Genomic DNA, 21,485 nt, shown 5'->3' on the forward strand with positions numbered 1-21,485 from the left:
GGTGTCTGTGGGAGAGGCCGGTCTCTGATTTGCCACCACTGGCAGATGTGGCCTTCTTGGGGAGCTGCCTATGCTCATGGCCATGACCAGATTTGGAATGAAGCCCTTTGTCATTCTCTGAAATCAGCAGAGCAGTGATGGGCTGAGCCCCCCACCCAGCAGCCCCTGGCCCCCTGGGGCTCTCCCCTGCACCATGCTGGGGGGCGCAGGGATCACATCAAAGCACGTTGGAGAGAGCAGCCCAAGCTGCTCCTGCAATGGCCGAGAGCAGAGCCTGGAGGTTGCACCCTGGCTCCAGAGCATCCTGCAGCCCCTCCGGGTCCCCTCAGGTCCTGCACTCTGCACCTCCCATGTACCCCACAGCGCCCCAATGGGTGCTCTTGTCTACCTGCACATGTTGGCTCCTGTGATGGCAGGCAAGGATGGGGAATGGGGCTCATGCTTCATCCTCCGAGCCCAAGCCCTGGGCTCCTGCTCTCCAAAGGCTGACGAGCCCAGAGCTCAGCAGTGCAATCACAGCCCAGCAAGAAGGAGAAAACCACCCTTTCAGCTTGGTTTAAAGCTCAACCAGCCTCAGGCTGAGGCTGGTTTTGTGTGGCAGGTCAGGGCGTACTCGTGCTCCCCACAACCACCTGCCGGCACGTCCCAAGGCAGGAGCACAGCTCCATCCCAGGCAGTGGAACATCAGCATGGCCCAGGCAGGATTTGGCCAAAGGCAGCTGGCTCTGCCTGTGCTCTTCACGAATCTGGCCCTACGGCCTCCATGCACAGCCAAACCTGGAATGCGCTGGCAAGGGGTGCAGCCAGCCTGGACAGACCTGCTGCCAGGGCTCAGCCGCACCAAAGCTGCGCCCTAAAAGCACCCCAAGGGTCTTCTCCAGAGCAGTGAAGAGAAGCAGGAGGCAGGCAGGCTGCACCGCCCTGGCCCTCAGCTCCCAAAGCAGCCCTGCAGTGAGCAGGGGGGCTGTGGAGTCCCTCCTTGCCACTTCCCAGCTCAGGGTCCCAGTGCACTCCGTCCTGGCAGCTCCTAGGGCAGGGAGGGACCCGGGGAGGTACGTGCCGTGCTGGCTCCCACCCCATTTGCTTTGCTTCCCAGAGAAGGGGAAACCTCGGGGTATTTTATCTCTTCCTTGTGTCTCACCCTCGGCATCACGGGAGCAGAGGGCTTGCAGGAGCTCCCCAAGCTCTTCATTAGGAGCTCTGGCACCTGGACCAAAGCAGTTTGACACGCTGAGCCGAACAGAAGCAAACAGAAGTCATAAACCCTGGAGGAAATATTAAACATCAGGCTGAAAAGCCTGGTTTCAGCTGCCTTCCCTGGCCTGGATCAGCCACAGTGCAGGGCGCAGCACAGCAGTGCACCGAAGGGATGGATCCTGCCCCGGGGAATGGGGGGTGTCTGTTCCAGGTGACAGCCCCTGTGCAGTGGGATGAAGCTCTGCTGAGCACAGGACCCCATTCTAGAGGCAGGAGAGAAGCAGGAGACAACCACCCACCCACGGGAGGCTGCCAGGCGAGATAACACAGGGCTGCAGCTCGGGAGGGGGAAAGGCTTTTATTGGTATCAAAGTGTGTGTAAATAATCCTGCCCTTTCTCAGAGCAGGCGAGGAAGAGTCCGTGTCAGCCCCACTGCAGGCCGGGGGGAACTGGCCACCCTCCAGGCGGGGGGGCCTGCAGGGACGGGGGCAGCTCCTGCACTGGTGGCCAGCCTGGCGGGTACTGGAAGGGCGCTGGTTTCTCAGGCAGAGCACTGTGGAGGTAGAAGGGGCAGAGGTGAGACGGGGCCGGGCACTGCTTAAGGGCTGAGCTTCCCAGTGCCCCCTCCGCTAGCCTCCCAAAGAGGGGGGGTCCAGCAAAAGGGGGGTTGGTTATCAACAGGCTGGTACCTCTGTAACCCGCCCCCCAGCCCATTTGAGCACTAACGTAGGCGGGAGCACTCAGGTAAGGGGTCTGGGGAGGGGGGAAAAGTGGGTGCAGCCCCCCCAGAAGGGCAGCGGCAGCCCCAGGTGCAGGGAGTGGGGCTGGCCCCATCCCTCCCAGCCCCAGCTGCTCCCCGCTCTTCACCCAGCTGAGTTTGGAGAAGAATGAACAAAATCAGCAGGTGTTTCTTCCCGAGCAGCTGAATCCCAGCCAGCTGGGCGCTTCCCAAAGGACAAGGACCCCTCGGAAATGGGGAAGCTGCCAGAACGACGGGGTGTTTGCAGAGAAGCACCCTTCAGCAGAGGGAACAGGCCGCCTCCTCCCGCCGCAGCCCGGGAGACACTTTGTCTCCCGTCTCTCTCGCTCAAGTCCGAGGCTGCTGCAAACAGCACATCTGACTGAAGAAGTGCAGGAAGAAGCAGCGCTGCTCCCTCATCTCCCTCCAGCTGAAGAAGGTGCTTGGCCAGGGCAGGTTTAAATTTGCAGGGAACACACCTTTCCCATTAATTCCTGCGAGCAGGAAACTCATCTTTCTTTAGCACAAGCCCTGACAGCAGCCTTCCAGCTTCTCAGGCCTCTACCTCTGATCCTGATGAATCTTTTTAATTGTTATGCCAGGAGGAATCTAATCAAACTCCTTTACATAATGCTCCAGAGAAGCAGCACCCTCCTCTCTCCCTGCAGGGCCCACGACGTGGCCAAGCGCCAGCTCCAGACGTCGAGCGCAGTGTTTTCTAGGCAACTAGCACAGAGCAAAGTCATCTGGGCAAATGCTTCTGCCCTCAGCGAGGATTCTTCAGAGCTGAGGATGAGCCAGGGCTGGAGGGACACACACCAAGCCCCTCCTGGGCAGGAGTATGGGGTATTTTTTGGTTATGGGCAGGCACTGTTGCTCTCACAGGCTGGGGAGCCCCTGCAGGAGGGTGGGGAGCAGGACGAGGCGTGCTGCAGGGTGGAACGGCACGGCCATCAGCTAACGAGCCGCTGTGTGAGCGGCAGGGCTGATCGATAGGGAGGATGCTGTCTGGGTACACAATTCCCCAGGGTCTCCTGAGATACAAGAGCCATCCAAGGTTTCCCTACAGCTGGGCCCTTCATCACAGCAGCCCCACCTGGCTCCTCCGCTGTCTAGCAAGGGTGAAGAATATTGCCCTTCCAAAGGCATTAACGGGGCCGCTCTGCTCCAGTTGGTTTCGGGGATGTGGGACCTCATGGGACCTCACGGGACCTCACTGTCCTGGAGGCCCCAGACCCCCTTGTGCTGGGTGCCAGCAGGGGCCCCGCAGCAGTGAGGGCGGCAGCGCGCTCACGTGCACCGACACGCGCTGCGTCCTTTGGAAACGGGGTTAAAAATCAATGAGGGCCCTGGCAGAGCTCCACTGCTGAGAGAACCACACAGACCCGGCCAACTCCACCCCAGCTCTCCGGAAGGCACCGGCACGGCGTGGCTGCGCAAAGCCGCGTCAAGCGGAGGCTTCCAGAGGAAGACGGTGCCCTTGGGCCCAGCCGGGCTGGGAAAGCAGCTGGCTGGGGGCAGCAGCGTGGCAATGTTCCATCCTGGGGGCTCATTCAGGTGATGGCCAGGAGGAGACGCTGCTCCAGTCACTGCCCTGCAGAAAGTGCTGCCCTTTGGTCAAGGCTGCTTCTAGTCCGGCACTTCTTTGTGCTGTGGAGTGCTTGGAGGCTGCGGGGCAGCAGCTCCACCTGTGATCACACACCAGGCATCCTGCTAGGAAAGCCCCCAGCAAGGCAGAGGCAGAAACCCAGCTGCACTCACGGGCTGAGGCTGTAACACAGCAAGAACCTCCCAGCACACTTTGTGGGGGGGGGATCATGCTTCCATCTGAGCTTGATTCCTTCCTCCTCGGTGCTGACAGAGAGGACACAAAGTGGAGCTGTGTCTCCAGCATCTCCTTTTGGAGACGGCTGCCCTTGAGAGCACGTTCCTTTCTGCTCTGTGTGGACTCTACAGACATGGCCAGCCAGGAGAGGCAGCCCTTGGGCAGATCATCATCCAAACCCACTAATTCCCCAAGGCCCTGTTACACTCTGCCAGAAATTCTGCCACGTTTCAGGGACCTAGAGGTCTGTAACCACAGGAGGGAGAGGGAGCTCCTCATCGCTTGAAGCATTTTCAGAAGGAACACAGGTTCCCCAGGCACTAGAAGCACAGGGACCTGCCTAAAGCAGCTCCTCTGTCCTCACAACGTGGAATGATTCCACTGGCAGACAAGGCAAAACACAGAGTTGCTCAGAAGGGCAAGGCTGGGGCTGGAGAGCATCCGAGAAGAGAGATGACAGGGACAAGCATTGTTGAGGCCAGGGAGAGGAAGAGCAGTTTTGAAGAGCTGGTGTTTCGTTACTGTAGCAGGTGGGTTCTGGGCTGGCAGGGGCAGAGAGACCAGGTAGGGTTCCACAAACCCACAAATGTCACGTCTCGTGCTGCTCTGGAGGGAGCAGGGACCAAGTGGTTGTAGAGGTCTGGCAATTCTGCTGCGTGCAGCGATGGGTCTCTCTTCTGGAAGAGATGATCTACCCCAAGGTCAAGGGATCCGTGGGCAGGACAAGCAGAATGGGGCTGGGAAGGGTACTGCCAGCCTGAGGGCAGCCAAGCTGCCGGATGGAGCCAACAGGGAGCAACAAGCCCAGACAAGAACCAGGAGGAAGATCCTGCCCAGACCAAACACGGAGAGGACAGGAGCAGGCAGGAAAAAAAGAACAAAAGAGCGATTTGGCACCTGCCCAAATATCATCCAATTTAGCCTGCGGCACAGTCAGGTGAGCAGGGAAGCAGCAGGCGCCCACAGGCACCCAAATCTGAATGGATGCTGTGAGGAGAAGCTCATTCTACCCTCTCACTGGCAGGGACTGGCAGAGACGTGCTGACAGGACAGGCAAAGATTGGGAAGCTGTCAACAGATGAGACCAGGCTCCTGCCACTGAACTCCTCTGTCCTTCCAGCCGTGTCCCCACTGAGAGCATGGGACCACCCCTCTGCTTGCCTCCCCCAGGGAAGCAGCCAGGCTTGGCTCATCCCCTGGGGGGAACACGTGCATGCACCCCTGATGCCAGCATGCACGCCCGGATCCACACACGTGTGCCAGGAGCAGGTGTGCAGCGCTGGCAGGGTGTCAATGGCAGCTCAGGGGGTCCCATCGAGTTGGGACTTCTGATCACCTGCACCTTCTCCTGCCCCACTCCACACCCCTCTTGTGGGGTGCCCCCGGCACGGTGCGGGACAGGCGCAGTGGCCAGTCCTCACCCGGACCCTCCGCAGCCGCCGGTACCTGTTACTCTGAGCCGCGCTCAGTCTCTTTGCTCTCTTCTCCAGCCAGTCCTCGATGGTGCCGGGCGGGACATCTGCTCCCTCCTGCTGCAGCTCCTTCGATCTCCGCTCCCCTAGTTGAGAGAGACAGACAGAGCAGGCTATCAGACACTCATGCTGCAGTCCTTTCTCCCCTCACTCCATTAAACCCGCTGCTCATTACCCTGCAGAGTTTCTTACGGTGGAGAGTTCGCAGTTTGCCTGTGGCAGCCCCTCCTCCTCCACCACCGTCCATCTGACGCTTGGCCTCCTCACTGGTGACAGCTCCAGCAGACAGAGCCGGGAACAAGAACCAAGCCAGTGAGCACTTAGCTGAGGGGAGCCTGACATCTCCCCCTAGGGTAGATCGTCCTCATCCTCGCCTGAAACAGCCTCCACTGGCCCCGAGCCCTGAGCCTCTTCCAGCGACGTGTCCCTCCAACTGGCAGGAGGGACTCAGCCACCTCTGCCCGGTGAGGTGGGAGTGACAGGGACGTCTGTCCGGATCGATGCAGACTTGGCAGCCCACAGGAGTCTGAAAGGTTCAGCGTGCGCCTACGACCCGGGGACGGGACTTCAGAGCTGCTGTCAGCCCCGGTTAAGGCACACGCTGCATGATGCATCCCCAGCCCCTGCGGAGACGGGCAGGAGGTTGTCACCAGCCTCACTCAGCCTAGGTGCAAACTCAGAGCAGAGCACAGTGGAGGGAGGGGAACAAGTTCCTGTGCTGTCTCGGGCAAGTTAGGGATGGGAGGTCCCTTCCAACCCCCTCAAGCTGTGATTGTGCAAAACCTCTGGTGTCTACCAAGAGGCGGGCACAGCCTGAGGTCCTTCCAATCTTTCAGGCCCTCCATCACCCCAGGGGGTTGTGTGGGGCAAATGCCAGCAGGCCCCCCATCCTGCAGCACTTGTCCTCACTAGGCAGGAGGGCTCAGCACCGGCAGGACAGCCCAGCACTCACCAGTCCCTCCCACTGGGCAGAAATCCACAGCTGCCCAGTTAGTAAAGCTCCTCGGTGACAAAGTGACTAAGCAGGAGAACAGGGTCTAGCAGGAGTCCTTGACACGAAAGGCACAGCCACGCTCCCGACAGCACGTCAGGGCTGAGGACATGCTCGGAGCATCTGAGGTCTCCAGCCCAGTGGAAAGTTCCCACCCGACAGAGGAGGGACCGCGACACTTCGGAGAACAAACCACCGATATTTAGGCAGCCAAAGCAGCTGCGTGTCGTTCCCCTTTGCCCTGCTCCTCAGCCCCTCTGGGGACAAGCCCTGATCCCATTCAGAGATCAGCCCACCCTCAGTTCCACGCCGGCGGCAGCCACCTGCAGCCGAACCCGCCGGGAGCCGGCTCCACACCTACCCACCATATGTCACACGTTTAAGGAAAATATTATACATTTCCAGACAGGGTGTGAAATTAATATTGCCTGGGCAGAGTGAAGGATCACTTCATCCTGGTGGTGGCAACCAATTATTCATCTGCCTGTTGAATATTAATAAGGATGGCAGAAACGTGCTACACAATGAGCAGCCGGAGATGGATAATTTGTCATCCAGCCTTTTCATCTGCTGCTGCTGGGAGGAGTGGCGGTGCACTCGCTGCCACCACAAAGGCAGCCTGCTGTGGTCCTGATGCCCAGGTGCTGCTCTGCAACCCGGCGATAAGGATGCGGCTGGAGACGGGACCCTGCAAGTCACCTACAGCTGCTTCGGAGGAGCGGGGCAGCAGCAGAGCTGCTGGGGCCAAGCCCACAGCCTGGCCAAGGGGAGGGCGTTGGGGAGGCAACAAGCTCGGCCTGGGGGGCTGGGGAAATGTGAATCCAGCTCCCAGGTCAGACCTTGTCCCTCAGTCCTGCCTTGCTGATTGTTTGTGAGAGGATTGGATGAGGCTGGGAGGAAAATTAGAGAGAGAGAGAACTCCCCCCACCTCTGCTGACCCCCAAGATTGCTGTTTCATCCCACCCCAATGCAGATTGGGCCGGTAACTGTGGAAGCCTCTCTGCTTAGAGCAGGGACCCCAAAGCACCACGCCAGCTACAGGTGGGAGCCCACGGACTCGGAGCAGCCACAACTCGCTCTCTCACCCAGAAAAGCCCACTGGCTGCAGTGGAACATCTCCAGGATCACGCTGGGCTAATTGAGGCCCCAGGTGTCCAACTCAGAAAGACATCCAGCCAGCTTCCCCACCATGCAACTCCATGAGGTACTGCTCCAAAGCTCTCCAGCCCCCTCAGGCTGAGAAATAAGGCAGCAGGTACAGGCTCTGTCCACCCTGCTGATCATTCACCTTGTCTCCCTCTGAAGAACAACCCCCCCCCCATCCAAGGACCACCAAAACCACCATGAGTTTGGAAATACCCCCAGAATGTCAACAAGTATTCCAAGGTGCAGCTCTGAAACACCATCGCCAGCCCCTACTGCTCATATGCGGCCGTGCAGTCAGCCAGCCAGGTGTGAAGGTGCTTCCCCCCCTCCTTCTCACTGGGGTGTTTGCTTCAAACTCTAATTACAGCCAATTAAAAGCACGTCTGTAGTCATGAAATGCCTCTCTAATGATGCCAGGGCGGGAGTGCAGATTTATCTTCTCTCCCCATGCAACTTTTAGCGTGACTTTTCTTCCCGAGTGAGGCACCCCCGCATGTGAGACACAACCACCAGTACCCAGCAGAGATTTACCCACCCCCTCCCTGGGCAGGGGGATGTGGCAGCCCAAAACTCCTCCAGAGCAGGGGAACAGCAGCACGCTGTGGCTGTGAGATGAGGTTGACGAGGCCCTACGATAACGAGCGGCATACGAAGCGGGCAGCCCACCGCGAGGACGCTCCTTCCCCTGCTCATCGCCAAGTTAAACCAGTTGACTACAATCACCCCCAGCTGGGGCCGCTCCTGGTCCTTCCATCACAGGAATACAACTGCAAACACTCCCCCAGCTGTGCCCCTCCTCACAGCTCTGGCTCCGGAGCTCACCGGAGAGGCCGGGTTGTGTCAATACTGCCAGCAGAAGTGACGCAGATTAGCGGGGAGCCAATAACTTTAAGCAAGAAGATAGCAATTTGACAGTGACTTCTCCTGACATGACTGTACTTAAAATGACAGCCTGGAAGTGTCTCGCTGATGAATGATGCAGCAGATGCAGAAGGCTAATGCTTTGATGCGGTAACAGCTGGGAATAAGCCTCCCTCCTTGCTCAAGGTGGAAACTGTTGCTTCTTGATGAGTATATTCTACGGGGTGCAGCGATGCTGGAGCCAAACCAGGACACACTCTCAGCTCTCACAGAGCAGTGAATCGTCCAGAAATTACCCCACAAGGCTTAATACAAGTGGCAGGGTGAATTCCCTGCCCCACAAAGGCTGAAGGTTGAGGATAATGTAATGTTTCCTTTGGCTGAAGTAAAGGTGCATGGCTGGCAAGGGAACCTTGATGGCACAGAATGGCTGAATGCTCAGCAGGGATTCAGGGACAGGTTCAGTATTCCAGGACAAAGGCAGCACCAGCAGAAAAGGCTTTGGTGAAGGTAGGACACACGGCCACCCTTGCACATGGGGGGTGCTGGGCTACACTGCTGCCTGACAGCACCTCTTGGCACCTTTTCCTGAAGCATCTGTCCCCAGACAAGGGGAGACAACCAGGTCTGACAGCTCCTCTGCCGCTCTGCCTGCGCACCAGAGCCCACGGAAGCCCAGCTCAGCAGCGCCATAGACCCACCAAGAGACCAGCCACACTCACCCCACCGCAGCCAGAGCGTGGGCACCTCCAGCCATCAGGCAAAGCTCTGCACACCAGGGGGAGAGGGCTCTGGAGCTTCCAGCCTCCCAGCTCATCTCAAAGCCCTGACCCCCCGCTGGCTCCAAGCCTGTCAAATTCTCCCAGATGCTGAGGGTTCAGACAGGAAATCTCTGCAGACACTGACAACTCGGTGAGCGGAGCCTGATCCGGGCCGCTGCTCCAGCCGGCACCGCGTTACCTCCCCGCTGCGGCCCGCGGTGCCTCACAGCACACAGACACCAGGACTGGGTGCTGATGTACACAGGGACATTCCTGACAGACACACTACCCAGGTCTGGGCTCATGCACTCTGTGGTCCCACCTGTCATCACTCAAGCTGGCCTTAAACCCCACCTGAAGCCACATCATCCGAGACACTGATGCTTCAGGAGCCTCAGGAGTGGGGAAAACCCCCCCAGGACACAATGAACAACGGTTTGGCTTTTGCAGCTGCTCCTTCCATCCAGCGTACTGTGTTCTGGATGGTCTGTTCTCCACCAAGGCCCGCTGAGCTCTCTCCTCCAAGCTCTCTGTGGGCTCAACTGCTCAGATTTAGAGTCTAAACTGCTGATCCTGCTCGCTGGGCTCACGCAGGATTCCCATGGAGCAGCACCACGAGCGGGGCGAGCAGGACTGAACTCCACAGCCAGGCATTCGTGGTAGAGCAGCACGGCCAAGGACAAGGCACCCCGCTGTCCCCTGGCCATCGCTCCTTTAAGTCTAATTGTTTAATTAAGTGTTTGACTTGGTAATACAAATGCAAGGTTTCCAAGTAATCTCCCAGGAATCGTCTCTCTCGCTAGCCAATTCTCCACTTACACCTGACCCATCTGACAGAAGTCAATACTCAATAACAAGTGTAATTGGCAAAGAAACCTGCCCGAGCAGAGGGGAGCTTGCCAGCCTTCCCCTGCAGCTCTGCTCTGCTCCAAAGAGCTTTCACTTCCCTGTAATAAACAGCCTTCGATGACTGGAAACGCTACAGGTTCCCGCCAACAGACTGACATCCTACAGCACCTCTGGGGAGCCCAGCACTAAAACCCCAAGAGGAGAAGGGTTGGGGTCGGGGAGAGGTTCAGGGCTGGCAGAGGGCAAGGGGAGCACGGCTGCCGCTCCGAGAAGGGCTGGCTGGAGCTCTCCAGCTCCTGTGCAGCCCGAGGAGATGGGTTTTATTGACTGCCAGCGTTGTACAGCGATTGATTCACACAGTCACCTCGGGGACTCACAGACTGACTCAGCAGCAGCGAGGACTGGAATAGCTCTGTAGTGCCTGCCTTCCCCCCCCAGCTCCCCGGGCTGCGCAGAGCCCCGCCGCCCCAAGTCTGATCCCTCAGAAGGCCAGGGGAGAGTCTCTCCCCCACGCACCCCCCCAAATCTCATGGCACTCACCCACACACTTTCAACACTTACGCCTGGTTTTGCCAGACTATTGGCAAAACAACAGTTGGCTTCAGCTAGCAGTGTGGGCACAAGATCTGCTGGGAAGGCAGGCTGCCTTAGGAAGAGCGCTGCCAGGAGGTCGAGGAAGTGATCCTTCCTCTCTGTTCCACACTGGTGGGGACACAGCTGAGGGCTACGTCCAATGCTGTGCTCCCAGTACCACCAGAGATGGGGATGTACTGGAGAGAGTCCAGCAAAGGGCCCCAAGGGCGATGAAGGGACCTCTGAAGAGAGGTTGAGGGAGTTAAGGCTGCTCAGCCTGCACATGGGAATGCTAAAAGAGTGGGGGGGGATTGTATCCAGGTGTCTGAGTGTCCCAGAGTGGAGATGATGGAGGCTGACTCAGCCTAATGGTATCCAGGAAAAGGACAAAAGATGCCAGGCACAAGGAGAAATACAGGAATTTCCACTTAGCTGCAAAAATGAACACGTGTTTATTGCAAATGTGGGCAAAGACCACAGGGGTTCCCCACAGAGGTTGTAGTCTTCACTCTTGGAAACACTCAAAACCCAACTAGACGTGGCCCTGGGCAGCCCCCTCTTGATTCCCCCACCTTGAGCAAGGGAGGGTTGCGATGAGACAATCTCCAGCAGAAACCTCAAGTGCTCCACAAATTCTCGCTGACACCTTGCTCACATTTTCTCTAACCACCAAAGTCATGAATCCTGGCTGAAATCAGAGCTGCCACCCCTTTCAGGGCAAGGAGGCAATATCCCCAGACTGAAGAAGTTCAAAACAGCTCCAAAAACACATGGCAGGGGAGCAGCTGCCATTCACCCTCTGCTCAAACTTCTGTTTGTCCACTTCTGGCTCCAAGACCCCATGTCCTCTCCTTGGGACAACCCAACCGACAGCAGGCTCGCTCTTCCCAAGAGTGGAAGCAGCAGCAGCCTGGTAATAAGCAGAGATGGTGGGGGGAAATCAAATCCATAAATTCAAGGGGAAATGATGTACCAGTGCCCTCTGCTGCTGACAGGTTTTATTCCCTGACTGAACAAAACCCCGAGGGCTCAGAAAGCCCACTCTGCTTCAGCCCCGTGCTGCTAAGTACCACCAGCACTGCTCAGCTCTCCGTTTGTGTCTGCGCCAGCAGATCAGGAGCACAAAGATCTGACAAACTGCAACACTTAGAGCTGTGCTACAGGCTGACACGGCAGCAGGAGGCAGGCAGAAGGGATCCAAGTGCAGCATGCAGGCAGCACAGGACCACAGGCTTGCACCACACAGCCCCTCCTGTGCCCTGTGCGGCCCTCGGCTCCCACAGCAACTCCCCCTCCTCTGAGCACCCCAAACGCCTTCTCGTTGGAGGACTCACCTTGCACTTGGGCACTCAGCTTCTCCAGGTCCTGCTCTGTCATGTGGGAAAATCTGCAGTTGGACCCAAAATCACACTGGCCTGGAACAAAGGGCACGTTGCTCTGTGAGAACCACATGCACAAGGTCCCCCTCCCTTGGCAACACATGTGCAAACCCACCACTGATCCCTCACACCCGCACGCTGGACACGCGGCTCCAAGCCCATCGCTCCCAGACAGACCCCCAGAGTGGGGCTCTGTGGAGGGGCCTCAGTGCTCAGGCAGTGGTTTCTGCCTCAGGAGGACTCACCTGTTTGCAGGAATTTCCGACAGGGTTTCTTGGTTTGCTCCTCTTGCAGGATAGCAGCAGCATCTAGGGGAGACAGGACAAAGCAGGGTAAAGATCTCCCGTGCAGCAATACCCCACCATGGCATTGTGGCCCCAGGCAGGTCAGCTGTCCAGTGGGAAACCATTTTACAGGACAACTGGGAATTTAAGCCATAAGCTGACAGAGAACAGTCCCTCTTGGCAGCTTTCTGCTGGCTTGCAAATATCACCTCCTCCGCTTTCTGCTTCAGGGTTTTTTTTCTCCCAGTAAGGGAGAAGCAGCACAGCAGAGAAGTGAGGACTCTGCAGCACTTCTGTGCAGCACAGGGAGAGTAGGCAGAGGCACAGAGCTTTTGGAAAAAGCTCTGGATGAGGGCACACAGGACCCTGTGCTGAGTCTGAGTGGACATGGCTGAAATGGTCCCTCACATCCCGGGGATGCCCTGGGGTAAATGAGCCCCAGTGATCCAGCAGCTCCTAGACTGTGGAGGAATTGGCTCATGCCAAGACACAGAGCCTGGAGACAGGAGGAGGTGAGCCCCCTAATCAGGGATGGGATGAGGAATTGTACCATTCAGAGGGGAAGCATGGTTTTCAGCCTGGTGAGGAGAAAAGCACGAGGTAACCTGCCTCACCATCACCGGCCCGGCTAGAACTGGGCTGGGGCTGCTGGTCCAGTGAGAACCTTTCCAGCTTCCATGGATGGTTAAGCAGAGCTGAGAGCTCCTCTGGGTATTCCTCCCCTGACTGTCCTGGAGACAGACACTCTGACAACTCCCGATCCTGAGGAACCAGGAGGAAGGACAGGAACATACAGGCAACTGCTTCACACTCAGTTTAACCCAAACTAAGTCTCTGCTCCTGCCAAAGGAGAGTCCTGCTCTCAGGACCCTGGGCATGCATTCCCACCGCATTCCTCAGGCTGGGACTAAAACCATGGAACTGTGTGGTGAGCCAGGGGAGAAGAGGCAGAGGACACAGGGCTTTCCTCCAGCACACAGCCTCCAGCCCCTGAACTCCAATCCCTCCCCTGCCAAGCACCTAGCCCTCCGGCTCTGCCTCCCGGCCTCAGTTAAAACAGGCTTGAGCACAGTGGGCTTTGAGCTGCTTCCCCAGCCCTCTCACCCTCCTGGGATCTCCAGTCAAGCAGTGGCATCCTCAGCCTTTCCCATGGCCACCCTCAGAACCAGCATCTGCCCACAATGCCAAGAGCTTAACCTGCAGCTCTCATTCCCAGAGACAACACCCTGCTCTCTCTTCCACCTCATTTCAAGTCCCAGCTGACACCAGCAGTTTCCCCTCCCCACAACCAGCCACGTGAGGGTTTTGCCTCTGCGACCTCTTGACATGTCAAGTCCAGAATCTACTGCCACAGACAATCTGAACATAAATCATCAGCGCTGATTTATCTACTCCCTCATCCCACAGCTCATCCATCCCCTCCCTAGTCCCAGGAAGGGAGCAGCAGACAGTTGGCAGTACCCACCTCGAAATAAGTCGTACCAGACTCTCTTAGCCCTGAGATGCTGTACCCCGTTGAGGTGCTTCTTCCTGTTGTGAAGGTTGTCCTGAAAGGACCTGTCACAGTAGTCACAGAAGTACCTTTTCCCCATCTCTCTTCTGGCAGAGCAGCATCAGCACAGCACGGGAACCATCAGGCAGATCCTCGGCGCCCAGCCATGCCAGCCCTGGGGATGGAGGAGCACAGGCCAAAGGATCCAAGATTTACAGTGCCTGTTTCTAAAAGAGAAGAGCTCAAATCATTTAGGGTTGGCAGACAGAGAAAGAGGTGAGACCCAGCAGCATATATTCTTGTCCATCAGAGGCTGGTGAGGGAGCACCCGCTGCATGCACATGGGAGGGGAGGCTCGGTTCTCCACTTCTCACCCCTGTAACCCACAGGAACAACAGCTCTGCCAAAAGGATTCTCCCTCCCTCAACATGCTGGAGTTCAGATCACCCAAATCAGAGATCCTGGAGAGCCAGCAGCTCCCAGACACCACCCGAGCCAGGAGCAGAAACTGTCCACTGTTCCAACTGAAGGAACTAGAGGTCCATCCACAGCCTCCACCTGGGGCTCCAGGACTTCATTCCCGACCACAGGCAACCTCCGCAAGCTGCCATCAAAGAGGAAGGAAACTCCCCCAGGTCCATCACTACAAGGTAAGGAAGAAACTCAGGAGCTCCTGAAAAATGACAAACCAGCTGATTCCACCTGGGCTGCAAGAAAGAAGCTGTGCAACAGTCAACAGACATAACATTTTGTTCGGTTCACCTGCCACCCCTGTGCCTCAAGGACCCCCCTCCTCATCCTCCCCAGCCTACAGCAGCGAGATGTGCCTGCTCATCATGTGCAGTGCTGGCAATAACCTGGATGGAACAGCCTCTCAGCCAGGAGGAAAGAACTGAACCCCCAACCACAGCCACTGAAAACATCCTGAAGATGCCTGGTCCTTCTCCTCCCGCAGGGCAGAGGGGTTTCACCACGTGTTTATGGTCCAGAGACTACAGTGGAGTACTGAGGAGTAACAGGGCAGAACTCAGGCACTCTCTGTCTGTGCTGGTGGGGCAGGTGGGGTTTGTGAGGGAGCACAGCCCCATCCCCACCAGCTGTCCCAGCTGGAGGTGCAACAGACACCCAGAGGGAACTGTGAGCTTCCTCCCGAGTGATATAAAGGTACCTGATAAACGCCAAGATGGATGGGCTGGGAGATAAATTCCAAGAGCAATTCTCCAGTTTTTGACACCTTGACAGCCAAATGTGTTTAAAAAATGGCATGGAGAGCAGCACAAGAAGTAAGGATTTCATAAATAAAACAGGGTTGGAATCAATCACAGCCTCCCCAACGACTCCTCGGGATCAGCGGGAAGAGCAGCAGCAACAGGGGATCCCTCAGAGCCGAGCGCTGAGTGAAGGCAGTTCTGCCAAGCCTCCTGCCAGCCACTCATCCCCTCACCTCATGAGCAACCGTGCCAGGCTCCCTGCCTTCCCCTACACCCCAGAACTGCTGCTGCTTCCCAACAGAGCCCCTGGAAACCTCTCTCAGGCCTCACGCCGCATGTTATGGTGCCAGTGAAGACACAGACTCCTCCACCTGCATCCCGCTGCACTCAGTGGAAAGACCTTTGGCTTTATTTTGTTTTAACCAGCTTGCAAACACTCCCACCACAGGTAGAACGTTCGGGGCCTCGGCTGGATTTGAAATCTCTTCATCTCAAGGTCCTTTCCCTGTTCTTCAGGTGAAATACTTTGCCAGTGGGCCGTGCTGCTCAGCCAGCTGGCTCTCCCTGATGTGACTGCAAACACAGTGGGACCCAGCTCCTGCTCGGAAGGTGTAACTCAGCTCTGGAGAGCTCAAGGTCCAGCCCAAGAAACCAAACCCAACACAGCAGGAACCAGCTCCTGCTCAGAAGGTGTAACTCAGCTCTGGAGAGCTCGAGGTCCAGCCCAAGAAACCAAACCCAAGTGCTGTCTAACGAACACGCCGCCGTAATTTCCTCCCATCGCTCACTACATCATCCCAGAGTTCTGCAGCCAGCTTTGCTGCACTGCAGTGGGGCTGCTGGGATCCAGAGGGAACGCTAGTACCCTCTGCTGTGGCTGCTCAGCATGGAAATCACCCCCCCCCCCCCCATTCTGCATCTCATGCCACAGTCACCCCAAGTTTCTGGTGAGATAAAAGCTTCCTGCTCCAAGCTGCTGGCTCCTGCGCTCCCATCTCCGCAGAAGCGGCTGCTGCGAACGGGGAAAACAAACGAGCTTCTGCAGTGGTCCCACACAAGTTTCCAGAGATCTCCCTGGGAATTGTGCCTGCAGAAGCCCAGCAGCCAGCCAGCCTTTGAAATCGTATTTCAAACTTTTCCTTTCATCACCCCGCCGGCAATAATTGCAGGAGCTCGTTCCCCCTCCTTTCCCCAACGAGCTCCTCACAGATTTCAGGCAGCCAGATCCCAGGCTCCAGAGACACCCCAGCTCCCAAATTCACCTAGCAACTCCCATCACAGGGGGGGGTGTGGGTGGGATGAACGGCAGAAAAACAACACGACAATAATAAAATAATAACAAAGCAATTAGGGGAGTAGGAGACTCGCACAGAAATCGCCCCCTCCACGGATTACTCCCAACGCTTCTTCCCAGCTTTTTAAGAATTCAGTGGATTATCCTGGCTGGATCCTGACAACTCTCTGCAGCATCAGCAATCCGCGGTGCTTTGTGCTGAACTGGTGCGTCGGGCAGGAAAGCCGCTTGGCTTCCAGCAGCCTGGCTAACCTACTTCCATCCTCCCAAACGCCTCAGCCCCTAAACAAAGAGCATTATTTAGTTGGAAACAGGGATGTTGTCTAATTAAATCCATCGCAGTCGTTATGAAATAAAGCAAATGTAGCTGCTTTATAAAAGAACCGTTTCAGCTCTTGTGTTTCCTCTCAACATTTCTAGACCCTAATTTGCAATTGAATTCAGGCGAATGGACTCTTCCCCCCACCCACCCTCCTCAACCCCCTCCCCACCCACGGGCAGCCCCAGCCGGTTTCAGACAGGCTTTGTATCAGCTTAGAAGTCTTTCTGCGTCAATCCAAATTAAAGAAATAAAAGAATCATTTAAAAAGAAAAGCAGGGCTTTGTGTTGTATCTCGATGCTTAAAAGTATTAACAAATAAATCCCTGGCAGCCAGCCCCTCAGAGCAGTGTTTTATAAGAAACAGCCTGTTCCAAGCACCTAGAAGGTGTCTGGCTCCTCCAGCTGAGGTGCTTGGTAGAACTCCAGGCAAGGTCTCCAAAGCACCATCCTACGTTCTCCCCTTCTCAATCTGCTGCCAAAACACTCTGCTCTACCAGCTACAGATTTTATTTAGGGGGTCTCTGGGGTTCTTCCCCTGATTTCCCCCAGACGCAGACGGAGGGAAGAAGGTGACCCAGACACAGGCATACAGCAGACGTGTTTCTGTCTGGGTGTAGCTGCTGTTGCCCACACCAAACCCTGACAATTGCTGCTGGGCCTTGACCTCAATTTCCCGCTCCTCTCAGCCCAGGCTCGGGGCTGTTTCAGCCACTCTGGGTACCCAGATAGATGGGAAGTTAATTAAATCCAAGTGTCGAGCTTATGACACTCTGCTGCCAATTTAAACGTGCCTCATGTCTCTACGGGAACATGCAGAACAGGGCAGGCTGCCAGCACCTTCACAATGACAGTGGGGTGGATTTGGATGCCCGTTATGCCCAGTGTAAACCTGGGGCTCCATTCAGGACTAACACCAACCTGATCACTGCACGAAGCCATCCTGGCAGCAGCAGTTTATAGGCTACTGGGGAGATCTGTCACAGGGGCAACCTACTCCACTCTCCTGAGACCTCACCTGCAGTATTGTGTCCAGCTCTGGTGTCCCCGACATAAGAAGGACGTGGAGCTGTTGGAATGGGTTCAGGGGAAGCCATGAAGATGACTAGAGAGCTGGAGCATCTCTCCTCTGAAGACAGGCTGAGAGAGTTGGGCTTGTCCAGCCTGGAAAAGAGAAGGCTCCATGGAGATCTTATAGCACCTTCCAGTGCCTGAAGGGACCTACACAAAAGCTCGGAAGGGACTTTTTAGAAGGGCATGGAGTGATAGGACAAGGGGGAATGGTTTTAAATTGGAAAGGGGGAGATTTAGATTGGATATTAGGAAAATAACCTTCACTACAAGGATGGTGAGGCCCTGGCACAGGCTGTCCCCTCCCTGGAGGTGTCCAAGGCTGGGTTGGATGGGGCCTTGAGCTGGTGAGAGGGGTTGGAACTTGATGTAAGGTCCCTTCCAGCCCTGCCCATTCTATGGTTCCATGTTTCTAAGACAATCCCCTGCGTTTCACTTTCAAAAACGGTAACTGAACTTTTCCAAGGAGCAGCTGAAGGGACAAGAGGACGTGCAGGGCCTGGGAGTGTCTCAAGCACCTTCCTGCCTCCACATGGGCTCTTCCCACATAGCCAAGGCTCTGCCCTACCCCAAGATCCAGGATCTCTACAGTCACTGCGAGCAGGGAACCGAACCTACCTAAACGAAGGGATGACTGTGCAGCCAGACTGTGTGTGCTCCTGCCGAGGCAACACGGGGCAGCGTCACTCGAGGACCCGTAACGAGGGGTAACGCAGAACCCTGCCCAGGGGCGGCTTCAATGTAAAGCTTACCCCATCCCCTCGCCTGCTGCCCCTCCCCAGCCCCGCACCCGCGGCTCGGGCCGCCCGGGCCCCTCTGCTCTCGGAGGGGTTGGCCGGGGAGGGCGGCAGGCGGGCCGGGGAGTGCTCCCGCTTCAGTTCCACCGCCCGGAGCCTCGACACGCCGTCCCCAAGGGCTCCGGAAGGGCCCTCTGAGCACCCTACTGCCCTCCGCAGCCGGCCCAAGCGAGGGGAACCCGAGTTACCCCGCGAGTGAAGGGCACAAACCCCCCTTCTCTTCTCCCCTCCGGCTCGCCCCGGCGAGGGGCAGCTCCCGCGCCCGCCCAGGCGCGGCTGCCCCAGAGCAGCCGGCAGGGAGGGAGGGAGACGGGGGGCTGCCCACTCGGCGAGGGGGAGCGGGGCCCCTACCGCGCTGCGGACCCACTTCCCCTCAGGGGAGAAACACCCGCAGCGGGGGGAAGAAGAGACGCGGGGCGGGCCGGGTCCCGGCCGCGCCCGGTCCCACCACTCACCTCCCGCCGCCGCCGCCTCCGCCTCCATCCCCCGGCAGCCTCAGCTGCCGCCCGGCAGCGCCTGCGCGGAGGTGGCGGGGAAGATGGCGGCGGTGCTGCTGCGGCGGGCGTACAGCGCGCTGTTCCGCCGCACCTCCACCTTCGCCCTCACCATCGTCCTGGGCGCCGTCGTCTTCGAACGCGCTTTCGACCAGGGCGCCGACGCCATCTTCGAGCGCCTCAACGAGGGGGTAAGGCAGGGCGGCGCGGGGCCGCCCGGCCGCCCGGGCCCTGAAGGTCAGGCCGGCCTCGGGCCTCCGCCGGGCTCCCGGGCCGCGCCCCCGGCGGAACAGCGAGCTGGGGTCCCCCGGGGGGGGCCCGAACGCCGGGGACAGGGCAGGAGCTGAGCGCCGGCCGGGCTGTAGGGGCGCCGCGGCCCCGGGTAGTCATGGCCCCGGCCTGTTCTCGGGCTTCTCCGGCGCCAAGGCCGCTGGGCAGAGGGTAGCGGGGGGGGAAGGGGGTGGTCAGGGCGCACCGAGCCCTCGGCTCTGAGCGGGGGAACGCCTGTCCGGCCAGCTCCGCCACCCCGGGCGCGGGGTGAGGCCGGTCAGGCCGAGCTGAGCTGGGTTAATAGCGGCCCGGAGCGGGACCCACGCCAGGGCCGGGTGCCACAGGGCCCCGAGGCCCGGCGGGAGGTGCTGCCCTGTCCGCCAGCGCCCGTCCCGCAGCGCGGGTGCTGCGCACGCCCGGCCGCAGCTTGGGGCTCTCTCTGCCCGGTCCTGCCGTGCCTCGGGCTTCCCGGAGCGCCCAGCACAGCCAGGTGGCTGTAGCGGCTGGGACACGGGAAGGGGCAGCCCTGCCCCTTCCCTGACAGCCCGTCCCTGCCCTGTCCCTGCCCTTCGGCCTCCTGCTGCGCCGGCTCACGGAGCCAGCTGGAAACTGACACCCTGCAGCACGGCGTGGGTACTGCTGGGGCTCGGCTGGGCTGGGGAAACAGTGAAGAGCAAGGGCCTGGGCTCCTCCTTTTCAGCTAGTCTCTTACAAGCTGATGTACAGTCACATCTGAACTTCAGCTTGGCACTTAGCTCCTTTTTTCTTTTAATTGTGGCCCTAATTAGCCGTGCACTGATGTTTCCTCAAGCAGGGTTGGAAAGTGGAATTAATTTTAGATCAAAAGTATTGTCTGCAACAAAGCAAGCACAGCATATGCCTTGTGTGGTGCTTCCCTCAGTCCCATGGATTTCAGTGCCAGCAGTAGGTTCTTCTGCGTGCCCTGCTTCTCCAGGAGCAGAAATGCCCTCTCCAGCCTGCCTCAGCTTCCCCCTCAGGATGACTGCAATACCCCTAGGAATCTGGTGTGCAGACTACAACAGGGGAATGAGAACAGCAGCAGCAGCTGTGTTTTCTTACAAACTCTTCTTTCCCCTCTTGCTGTTGCCTGTTTCAGATGTGGGTTTCATTCGAAAGTGAAGCTTTATCCCAGGGTTGCTGAAAAGCTGGCAGAGTGGATTTTGTTTGGGGTTTTTTGGTAATTCTTCTTCTTTCCTTGTTTTGTGCACAGAAACTATGGAAACACATCAAGCACAAGTATGAAGGAAATGAAGAGTGAAATGCTCAGCAGCAGGATCCAACCTGGGGTGGCAGAGGACACTGCAGAGAAGGATTCAGCTTCCTGAAACCACTGGTATCCGAAGGGAGATGGGATTCCTCACTGAACAACTCCGAGCCAGATCATATCAGCCACCTACTGATATGATGTAAACCAAGATGGACTCAAGGAGTTCTGCTGCTGTACTCAAACTTGCCATGTTAAAATAAAAGCTTCTTGGTCCATGTCTCATTCCTGTGTGTTCACCTGGCTTTGGTGTCAATAATTTTTGGCTTTTGTACCTTCTTCTTGGGCAGGAGACAGTGTTTAACTGTGACCCTGGCTCCTTCATGTGAAGCCACTGCAAGAAACCAGACCGTCCTAAAAAGGGTGTGAAAGGCTTGAACAGGGTTATGCAGCTGTGGTCTGCTGCCACAAGCCGTGGAGCAGGAGCTGACTGCTTCCTTCTAGTCTTGTCCAAGGAAAAGTGACTTCCAGCCATGCCCCTCTCTGGTGCTGGGCTGCCTGTTCTCAGCCTCTTCAACACCAGTATGCAGCAGCTCTGCACCAGTGAGAAGTCTCACTGCTGGGGGAGCTCTTGCTGGGGGCACGGGCTGGAAAGGTTAATGAAAATGAGAATGTGTCACTTCCAGCCCAGCTCAGGCCTGCTGACCCTGGCTGAGTGTGTCATTCTTGGGAGCAGAATGGTTTCTTCAGGCTGCAGCTGCCTCAGGAGGAGGGAGCACAGCCCCTTAGCTCTGCAGTTGGCAGGGAGGCCCTCCCCTGTGCCCCCATCTTCCTTCCCAGGGCTGGGCTCCTCAGGTACTGCCTGGGGAACGATTTGGTGTAACTAACCCTGGGCAGGGAGTGACGTGGCTGAGTGATTCCCTCCTCACCCTGGTCCCAGCTCTGCTCTCTAGAGACACAGTGGAGATCTGCAGGGCTGGGAGCTTGCTGGGGATAATCTTGCACAGCCTAAGGCTGCTGCTCTGGCACCAGCCCTGACGTGCCTGCAGCTTCACACTGGGCTGAGCAGGTGACAGGGATGTGCAGCTTCTTAGAAGCAAGAGCTGAAGATGAACACAGCACGAGGAAGGAGGAGACAGCAGTGTAGCAGGCAAAGCTTTGAGAGCAGAGAACAGCAGCTACAGAAGAGCAGAGTGAGTTACCCCTTGTCCTGGGGCTTGTCAGGGGGGTTTGG

At 57.6% G+C, this 21,485-nt stretch overlaps 2 protein-coding genes across 3 annotated transcripts; one reads left to right on the plus strand and one right to left on the minus strand.

Moving 5' to 3' along the window:
* Positions 1-1,542: 1,542 nt before the first annotated feature.
* On the minus strand, positions 1,543-18,752 carry ZMAT5 (zinc finger matrin-type 5). 2 transcript variants are annotated; one of them, XM_084271836.1, is made up of 6 exons: positions 18,718-18,752; positions 13,544-13,797; positions 12,040-12,102; positions 11,750-11,830; positions 5,209-5,320; positions 1,543-1,751 (listed from the first exon to the last, which is right to left on the minus strand). In XM_084271836.1, exons 2-6 carry the CDS (start codon positions 13,668-13,670, stop codon positions 1,622-1,624), a joined length of 513 nt encoding a protein of 170 aa, XP_084127962.1. In that variant the 5' UTR covers positions 13,671-13,797; positions 18,718-18,752; the 3' UTR covers positions 1,543-1,621. The 2 variants fall into 2 exon arrangements, with proteins under 2 accessions (XP_084127962.1, XP_084127963.1); XM_084271837.1 differs by lacking the exon at positions 18,718-18,752 and adding an exon at positions 17,413-17,428.
* UQCR10 (ubiquinol-cytochrome c reductase, complex III subunit X) lies at positions 18,718-20,536 on the plus strand. Its single transcript, XM_084271838.1, has 2 exons — positions 18,718-18,947; positions 20,258-20,536. Exons 1-2 carry the CDS (start codon positions 18,801-18,803, stop codon positions 20,303-20,305), a joined length of 195 nt encoding a protein of 64 aa, XP_084127964.1. The 5' UTR covers positions 18,718-18,800; the 3' UTR covers positions 20,306-20,536.
* Positions 20,537-21,485: the final 949 nt, after the last annotated feature.

The sequence above is a fragment of the Gallinula chloropus genome (assembly GCF_964237585.1).
Source record: "Gallinula chloropus genome assembly, chromosome: 17".
NCBI lineage: Eukaryota > Metazoa > Chordata > Aves > Gruiformes > Rallidae > Gallinula > Gallinula chloropus.

Bases quoted from the DNA above. Each gene is read 5' to 3' on its own strand.
- ZMAT5 (XM_084271836.1), bottom strand. From the start codon at position 13,670: ATGGGGAAAAGGTACTTCTGTGACTACTGTGACAGGTCCTTTCAGGAC. The intron at 5,321-11,749 runs GTGAGTCCTCCA...TCTCTCAACTAG, and splicing joins GCTGAGTGCCCAAGTGCAAG to GGGAGCGGAGATCGAAGGAG. The intron at 1,752-5,208 runs GTACCGGCGGCT...CTACCTCCACAG, and splicing joins AGCGCGGCTCAGAGTAACAG to TGCTCTGCCTGAGAAACCAG.
- UQCR10 (XM_084271838.1), top strand. From the start codon at position 18,801: ATGGCGGCGGTGCTGCTGCGGCGGGCGTACAGCGCGCTGTTCCGCCGC. The intron at 18,948-20,257 runs GTAAGGCAGGGC...TTTTGTGCACAG, and splicing joins TCGAGCGCCTCAACGAGGGG to AAACTATGGAAACACATCAA.